This window comes from Saitoella complicata (assembly GCF_001661265.1).
Source record: "Saitoella complicata NRRL Y-17804 unplaced genomic scaffold SAICOscaffold_8, whole genome shotgun sequence".
Lineage (NCBI taxonomy): Eukaryota > Fungi > Ascomycota > Saitoellomycetes > Saitoellales > Saitoellaceae > Saitoella > Saitoella complicata.
The window spans coordinates 514296-523245 of record NW_017566999.1 but is presented as its reverse complement, the minus strand read 5'-3'; the positions used below and the strand labels follow the sequence as shown (position 1 = coordinate 523245).

The 8950-nt window shown below is 52.1% G+C and overlaps 4 protein-coding genes across 4 annotated transcripts; 2 read left to right on the top strand and 2 right to left on the bottom strand.

Moving 5' to 3' along the window:
* Positions 1-439: 439 nt before the first annotated feature.
* Positions 440-828, top strand: SAICODRAFT_55425 (uncharacterized protein; the record flags this gene model as incomplete). Its single annotated transcript, XM_019169374.1, has 2 exons — positions 440-500; positions 554-828. 2 exons carry the CDS (start codon positions 440-442, stop codon positions 826-828), a joined length of 336 nt encoding a protein of 111 aa, XP_019025131.1.
* Positions 829-1270: 442 nt separating this feature from the next.
* Positions 1271-4014, bottom strand: SAICODRAFT_55455 (phosphatidylethanolamine N-methyltransferase; the record flags this gene model as incomplete). Its single annotated transcript, XM_019169375.1, has 3 exons — positions 1271-2176; positions 2213-3804; positions 3864-4014. 3 exons carry the CDS (start codon positions 4012-4014, stop codon positions 1271-1273), a joined length of 2649 nt encoding a protein of 882 aa, XP_019025130.1.
* A 625-nt stretch (positions 4015-4639) lies between these two features.
* SAICODRAFT_65203 (ubiquitin-activating enzyme E1 1) lies at positions 4640-7854 on the bottom strand (the record flags this gene model as incomplete). Its single annotated transcript, XM_019170129.1, has 2 exons — positions 7797-7854; positions 4640-7720 (listed from the first exon to the last, which is right to left on the bottom strand). Exons 1-2 carry the CDS (start codon positions 7800-7802, stop codon positions 4640-4642), a joined length of 3087 nt encoding a protein of 1028 aa, XP_019025129.1. The 5' UTR covers positions 7803-7854.
* Positions 7855-8119: 265 nt separating this feature from the next.
* On the top strand, positions 8120-8812 carry SAICODRAFT_18578 (peptidyl-prolyl cis/trans isomerase; the record flags this gene model as incomplete). Its single annotated transcript, XM_019165978.1, has 3 exons — positions 8120-8128; positions 8174-8260; positions 8323-8812. 3 exons carry the CDS (start codon positions 8120-8122, stop codon positions 8764-8766), a joined length of 540 nt encoding a protein of 179 aa, XP_019025128.1. The 3' UTR covers positions 8767-8812.
* Positions 8813-8950: the final 138 nt, after the last annotated feature.

Below are 8950 nucleotides of genomic sequence, written 5' to 3'. Positions count from 1 at the left end.
CCCTAACCCTAACCCTAACCCTAACCCTAACCCTAACCCTAACCCTAACCCTAACCCTAACCCTAACCCTAACCCTAACCCTAACCCTAACCCTAACCCTAACCCTAACCCTAACCCTAACCCTAACTTGTTATTGAAGCTCATAACACTGTTTGGTCACTCCTTGATGCATGAATATCACCTACTGTGCATGCTTCTAAGTCAACTGAGGTCAACTACTTGGAACCGGTGCATGAACTTCACCTCGGTTTACTGGCCGTTTTCGCTTTGTCTGACTTGGGGTTAGACGGACTAGTAGTAGATCCAGACTGGATGGTTTGTGCGGTGTCCCGGGCTCGAAGACGGGCGCAGTCCGGGCGCAGCAGGGGTCGTGTACGGGCGAGCGAGCAATACACCACCAAGAAATCACCAATACTGGTAAGAATATACACGAGCAGCAATGTTTAAGCCGACACAGGTCTGTGAGGGCACTCGCCGTCTCGCCATGACCACCAAGCAGGGTATGTCCTATCCTTTCTGTGGTTCTCGACATGCCATACTGATCCGCGTACAGGTCGCAACTACTACAAGGGAACCCGCACTGGTGCCATGGGTAGACACACCAAGCACGGAAACTACATCATCGAATACCGCAAGGTCCGCACTTATGTTGTCCCTGCTGGCCTGGCCGACACCCGTTTGACTCCCTTTGTGGGAACCCACATTCCTCCAATCAAGTCGAGGTTTCAGGGATACAAGGATGGATTCCGTGGTCAGTACTACTTGGACAGATGGAAGGCCGAGAACGCCTTCGAGGAGTTTCCGGCTGCGGCGGCGAGTAAGGCTTAGAGTCGTGAAGATGAAGAGAGGAAACGTCCGGGATGGTGAGGTACGCGGTGCAAGATAGAAAGAGATTGGGGTTTGCTTTTTGGCGTTTTTGGGGTTTTACTTTGATTGGACTGTCGCAATAGATCAAGCAGGTGCATAGCTGTAGGGTCGTACGCGACAAATGCAAAACGGTCACATAACACTACCTCTCCAATAGCGATCTCGTGCTAAATAAGTCAAAAGAGTGGAGTAACAGTATATTATGTCCTTGGTATCTATAGCAAAAAACGCCGCCAGTTGATGACAGCTCTATCTTACAAAGCCGTCTAAATGTTGAATCCATAGACACTTCCTCTCAAACATCCCAAAAATGCTCCGTCTCGTCAAACTTCTATCAAGATTGCCCAGCAAACAGTTTTCACTCCAAAATTCGTGACAACACCACCTCCACAGCTTCTCCCATTTAGGCAGATTCGGCAACGACACCGGACTCGGCGGGGGTCGTGGCACCAGTCTGCGTGAACGGCCTCAAAACCTTCATCGCCTCCAACACCCTCCTCGCCAAACCCCTCACATCACCATCCGCCTTAACGACTTCCCTGCTAAACTCAACCCCAAACATCTCCTTAACGCCATACACAACCCTCTTGCTCACCTTCTCATCCTGCACAGGATCACCAAAAACAAACCCGTCTTCAAGCGAAAGAGACGGATCAGCGAAACAGACCTGGCAGAGCTTGAGCAACGACTCCTCGATCGACGAAAGCGGGAGTGAAGAAGGCGACGAAGGACGCGGAAGCGTAATCTCGAACGGCGCCGAGATAGCCATCACGTTATGCTTCCCGTCATAGTGATACCTAAACTCATAAACCCCCGTCTTCCAGAAGAGCGCATCACCCCTAAACTCAACCTCACCCTCCGTCTCCCCACCAGCAAGAATCGAATCCGTATGATTATCATACCCCTCAGCATCGACAGCAGACCACCTCCCCATCGACGCAACCCTCGTAATCTCCTTCGAGGTATTCGCCGTAACGCGATACAACCCGATCCAATCCTTCTTACTGTGCGTCGCAGGCGCAGACCACTTCACCCTAATCTCCTTCCCCAACTCAAACCTCAACTGCGAACTCGGGCTCTCATCACTACTCGCACTCACGATCTGTAACTCGTAAAGCTTGGGATCAACAGGCGTGTTCGCAACGCGGGCGACATGCATCCGACTCGGGAATTCATCCAGCATAACTTTTCCGTTGCCGATACCGTACCGCGCCAAGCCGTTCTCGATGAACTCCTCCACCTCATTCATCGCCTTCAGGAATAACGCGTCGACCTGACCCTTGACTTCCTGCACCTTACGATCCAATTCCTGGAACGAAGGCGAACGCGTCGTAGGCTCAATCACGCTCTTCAGCGTCCTGCTCACACCCGCTTCTTTACGAATCTGGTTACCGTACAGCATCTCCATATGCGGTCTCTCGACCAACTCGATAAACAAGATGTTACAAATCTGACTCAGGAGCGCCAAGAGTGTCGCAGCCCTTGACGACGAAACCATAGCCAACCCCCAGAACGCAGCGGATCCCAACAAGCGCTCGGGGTTGTTGAGGTAGCGGTAGATACCGGTGTACGTGAGCTGACTCGGAGACTCATCAACGAAGAAATCGCCAAAGAACCATCCAAAGTCACCAAGTGCCTCATAAATCGAAGAACTTGTCCAAACGTGCAAAACAACCAACAACACACCAACAGTATGTCTCAACAAAACCGTTCCAACCGTCCAATCCTGCGGAAAGCTCCACAACTTCCAAACAACAGCACCGAACGACGCGTAAACCATACAAAGCGAGAGGTTATACACACCCTTCCACTGACACCATGCATCCTCCGCCGTCTCGCCGTGCTTGATGAAATGCCGCGTCCACCGCTTTCCACGACTCTGCGCGCTCAAGACGAGGCCCAACCCAAACGAATGCACAAGCCTCCAGAAAAACGCCTGCAACACGAAAAAAGTCTTCGTGGTCCTCGTGGTCGGCAAGAACACCGCCAACACGACCGTCGTGGAAACCAAACACGCAAGCGCCAAGTCCGCGGAACGGTACGGATCGAAATTCCTGAACACGACCAAATCTCTCGCGGGCTTCTTGACCTTCTCCTCCGCCGTGGCAGCTGCTCCACTCTTCGTCCTCACAAGCTTGGGCGGGTTATACGTTTTCTCAATATGCGGATTCTCAACCCAAGTCAAAAACGCAAATTGCGCCGCATGCGCCAACAAACTCGCAAACAACACCGTATAGCTCGCAGAAATGATACAAATACCATAGTACCCGGCATACCCCACACTATACATCGGATGCGGCGCAAGGTCGTAGACACCGTCGAACGTGAGATCCGAATCAACGAGGAAGAAGAAGTCGCCCCAGTACCAGGCGAAATCTTTGACGACGCGGTGGGCGTCCAACTTGACCCACAAGTTAAACAAAATCAACACAAAACCGAGGGTCCAGCGGAGGGTATGCGTCAAAAACCCATGTCCGGACGGGAAATGCAACCAAGCCAGCGCCATGAGTACGTATGCCACGAAATCATTCATCAAGATCAAATCCACCAAGCGGCGGTACAGGAGCCAAGTATTGTACTCCTTCGGCACTTGATCAAAATCATAGTCCTTCTCCATCTTACCCTGCAAATTCCTCCTAACGAAGCTGTACACGGCCTTATTCTCCTTATCGAACAAGCAGTACTTCTGTGCCCACGCGACGAGCGTCCGATTCTTCGACTGCACGTTCAGGAGATACCCGAGTCCGACATTATACGAAGCGCGCCAGAACAGAAAGAGGAGGAGAAGCGAGTACCTTCTCGCACGGTCGGGGAAGGTGATGTAGACGAAGATCGAGAAAGCGAGGGAGGCGAGAACGACGATATCCAACTCACTCTTCGGAGCGCGCGGATCGAGGATGGACGAGACCATATCCGTAGTCTTCGGAACGGTAAACACTACGAACCATACACAGATCAGCACCCGATCTCCCAAATTCTCTCTCGAAAATACATACCCGTTCCATCCGGAGCCCGTCCAAACGTCTTACCCGACTGCTCCGGCTTCACTTCCTCCTCCCTATCCTTCACAACGGCATCGCTCTCGACAGGCGCCGGTTGAGCCGCAGATTGCCGATTACGAAGGCCGTCGAGATCTGAAGCCTCCATTTGTTGATCGTCAGCTGTTGAAGCTTTCGTTGTTGGCTGGTCGAGTTGTCGAGGTCGATCGGCGTAAGTACAAACAAATCAAGCATTTGAGCACCGACTGGAGATGCCAGCGCGATCCGCGCCTCGGGAGATGTGCCCCGCCAAACAGTGAGGTACGCTGGTCCGTGCTGGTTTATCCGCTGTAAATTATGAGAAGTTTTGTGTTCATTCCTGTCAAAAGTGGCTTGTAAGTTGAGAGATTTGGCCAAGACAATATCCTTCGTTGGGCTTCAATGTCATCTTATCCGTCACACTCCTCGTTGGACGTGTCCGCGGATATCTTCCCACGCCAAGTTTGGCCTGAGGTTTGTTTCCATGTTACGGGGCGATATGGTTCTCGGTGTAATGATTTCCAATCCAATGCGTGATTCCTACTTACTCCGTGCTCAATTGCAGAGGCCACCCTCACACGCGGAAAAAGAGCCAGCGAATCCAGAGTGGTACTGGAAGATGAAGCATAACTTAAGGGAGAACAAACTCGTATTCTAACTCCCAACTACGGTATGCAACGAGAAGCGACAACGAAATAACCTTATCAAACCATCACGTGCATCTATGACCACCTTTCCATACATCGTACCACGAATTAAGCGGAACGAATTTGCACCCTAACGTACGGCACCTCAACATCCTCTCCAGTCTCATCATCCGCACAAATCTCTAAAATCAAACTCTTCTGCGTCTCAGGAATGGGCTTCTTCGAAATAGTCTCCACCAACTCCGTAATCTTCAACGGGAACCTCTCCGCCAACTTCTTCGCCGGGAAGAACGAAGCGTACAAAAGAGACACGCCAGACGACAACATGGTGATGTCGAGTCCTTCCTTCTCCTTGAAGTAATCAACGAGCTCCCTCAGCGTGATGTTGGAAGGAATATCAAATCGGTCCCAGATCTTGTCGCACTCCTTGTTGTTGTACTTCATCTTCGAACTCGCGATCGGCTCAGAGAAAGCAACGAACGGCAAGGCCAAATTAACGAAAGCATTCTTGTAGTCCTCGATCTTCTGTCTTCCATCAACAACCTTGTACAACTCCAAGCAGACCAAACCAGTAACCAAAGACGTCGTAGTCGCAATAGCAGGGATGATCTTACCAGCGATGAACTTGGTCTTGTGACGGTCAGCGGTCTTGATGCCATAACATGCCGCACGGAGGTTCGACGCAGCAGTGATGAAGTCAATGTGGTGGTTGGTATCATCATCCTTCTCAAACTCAACCGGAGACAGGCGGTAACCGGCAAAGTTGGAAGGCATAGGCAAAGACTCCAAGAGCGTCTTCAACTCATCCTCATCAGGAGTAGTCTGGGTAGGCGCAGCCTCCTTCTCATCCGCCTGGATCTTAACGCCGGAAGCGGGAGAGAACTCGGGGACCATGACATCAGCCAAGACCTTCTTGTACTGCTCGGGGGTGAACTCATCACCCTTCAAACCGTAGTTGAAAGCGTGCAAGTTGGCAGCAGCGATGATGTACTCCAAGTGATCAGGGTTCTCCGGGTCGAAGACAGCGGGGGTTGGAGCACGCTTAGGACCAGACCAGAAAGGAGTTCCAGAAGAGGTCACGGAGTCCTTGGGGAAGTTGTAAAGAAGCTGCTGAATGTCGTTCGAGAACTTCTTCTCGAACTCCAACCTAGCCCAAACGATACACTCCTCGAACGTCAAAGGCTTAGCATCAACCAAGAAGTCCTTGATGCTAGTCAAGATCTCTTTCTGGTTTCCGCTCTGCTTCAAGGTACTCTCAACAAAGTTAGGCGAACCCAAATACAAGTTGACGTTCTCAGCAGGCTGCCTAAAGTATCCCTCAAACAAATCACGACCCCAGGCGATGGTGTGCTCAATCTGGTTAGGGAAGTTGCGAAGAGTACAGATAGGGAAAGACTTCTCCGGAGGATCCTGAGAGCTGGAGTAGGATTCAGTCAGGTGAGGAATCACGACCTGGGTGTTACCCTTCGTTCCAAGGGTTCCACTCTCCAGAAGGGGCTTGCGGTAGAAGACACAGCGACGGTCAACATACGTACGCGCATCAACATTGTCAAGCGCGTTCGTAACACCATCCAACGCACTCCAGAAGTTATCATCAAAGATCTGCTCCGTATCGGCACCAACACGATCCCTGTGCGTAGTGACCTTCCCCAACAACTCCGGGTTCATTGCCGTAACGGCAGCAGAAGCACACTCACTCTTCAACTTTCCGACATCCCTAGACCTGAACAAGAACTGTCTGTTCAAGTTCGACTTCTCAATCGAATCCATGTCTGTGACCTGGATACCACCGTTCGCGCCCGTTCCGAGACCAAGCATGGCCCAGTTCTTCAACATCTCACATCCAATGGCACCAGCACCGACCAAGAACTGCTTCTGGTTGCCAATCTTCTCCTGGAATTCGCGTCCGAAAACGGCTATCTGGCCATCGTACCTGGAACCCAGAGGCTGACAGCTCTCCTCGGTCAACTCAACAGTCGTAGGCAAAGACTCGAGGGAGTCAAAGTACAAGTACTGCTTAACGGGTCCGAACTTGCCAGAAATAGCCTTCAGGACTTCCTGAGCGGTCATACCACCGAGGAAGGCACACATGGGACTCAAGTCACCCCTAGCCTGGTACGACAACTCCTTGATCAACTTCTCATCGAGCTCCTCGACCTTGGTAGCCTCGGAAGTAGATGCATTGATATCCTTAGCGTACTCGACAATCTTAAGCGCATCCTCCTCGTTACGCGACCGAGGGAAGGAACCGTTGTGGTTCTCGACAAACTTGTGCAAAGCCTGGAAACCGATGTGTAACTGCGGGGGACGGTCCCACTTGGCGAAATCAGAGATGAGGTATTCGGGGTCGGCGAGGGATTCGCGGAGAGACTTGAAGGTGTAGGTCTTGGGCTTCTTGACCTGGGTGAAGAGACCACCACGCTTGTACTCGCCGAGACCGGAGACGTCGCCGATCTCGAAAGTGTAAGGGCCGGTAACCTTGATCTCTCGTGCCTGTGTCTCGTCGGTAGAGTTAAGACCCTCCATACCCTCAACCTCGGAGAACAAAACCCAATCACCATCCTCAAGTCCATGTCTCGTCTCATCCAACGCGGTCACCAACCCACTCTCATCAATCGAGGCGACAATCCCACTAACCGGGTTCTCACCCGTCGAGTCCCTACAAACCCACTCTGCTCCAAAATCACAAAACAGGTTTCCAAACAAACCATAGGTCGCGGCCGAGATGAACGCAATCCCGTTCGCATGCGTATAATCATTCAACTCCAACTGCAGCGAAAGCGTACTCTCCGTACAAACAACAACCTGGAACGCCGCAAGTGTCTCCGGGTTCAACGCACCCTCCAACACCGTAACAGGCGTGTACTGATTCAACTCCGCCAAACGACTTTGACAGACCTCCGCGCGTCCCTTTCCGACGTCCTCTCCTCTCAAGAAGAACTGTGAACTCAAGTCCTCGATCTTGACCGGGTTTGGGTCCCAGATTGTGAGGGATTTAACACCTGCGAGACAGATGTTCTTGGCGATTTCAATACCGAGGCCGCGCAGGCCGATGATGAGGACGTTGGAGGCTGACATCCGCTTCATAGCTTCGTGGCCGAGGACGTAGAGCTGGCGGGAGTAGAGAGATTCGTCGATGGTGGAGTTCTGGCCATCCGTGGTGTTGCCAGAGTCAATCTGCATTTTCGACTGTAAGGCCAATTAGTCGCCGTCGTACCAATGATGTTGTCTCCAGACGCGGCGGCGAAGAGGATTCCGAACTCACCGTCATGATCGTAGGGTGTTCTATGGTATTTCGATGACAACAACGAGAATAACGAGGGTCCTCAGTCAATACGTAGCGCTCGAGCGTCGGTCGCTGGTGCGGAGCGTCGTGGTCGGTGCTTACGTAGGCGACGGCACAATCTGGTCAGTGATACACAGTGATACACCCAAGTTTACGTTCATCAGAATTGGTAACCAATCGACTTGATGCCCTGAGGACACGCCCAAGGTGAGCCCCTCACGTGCCCCCCCGTATACGAGTCCGGGGAATGCGGCCGAACGTCACATCGCAACGCAAACAACAACGCAAACGTCCAATTCCTCATGGTGGGCGTAACTCAAGAATGGTATGAATGTATGGCTAATTGGATCATCTAGGCCGCTGATACCGGATTACCGCCCAACTGGGAGATCAGGCACTCCAAGACCAAGGGAATCCCTTACTATTACAACAACAAGACAAGCGTACGTGTCACCCACCTCTCCCCTCCATTCACGTTCACGTTCTTCGCTAACATTCACAACAGGAATCACGCTGGGAACCCCCCACAGATGCCGACAGCGCCAAACTCTCCGCATACATGGCCCTAAACCACTCCATCCCCCTCGTCCAACCCGCACCTCCCCCAGACCAAGACAAAATCCGCACCTCGCACCTCCTCGTAAAACACGCCGAATCCCGACGTCCCTCATCCTGGCGCTCCGCCACAATCTCCCGCTCAAAGACGGAAGCAATGCAAATCATCCTCCAACACGAAGCGCGGATCAGGGCTGGAGAGATCAGTTTGGGCGAGTTGGCGGTTAGTGAGAGTGATTGCTCGAGTGCGAGGAAGGGAGGGGATTTGGGATACTTTGGGAGGGGAGAGATGCAGAAGGAGTTTGAGGAGGCGGCGTTTGGGTTGCAGGTTGGGGAGATGAGTCGGGTTGTGGAGACGGCGAGTGGGTTGCACTTGATTGAGAGGACGGGATAAAGAGATTGAGAGAGCGAGAGATGGGGGTTTATACCATGGCTTAATGACTACCGAGGAAAAGGACTGATATCACTAATTGCTATACCCTACGACCAACCATACCGATCCTCGACTCTGGCTCATTACGTAGTCGATGACAAGATACCCTCCCCATACATGATCGTGCACTCATATTTTCTCGATC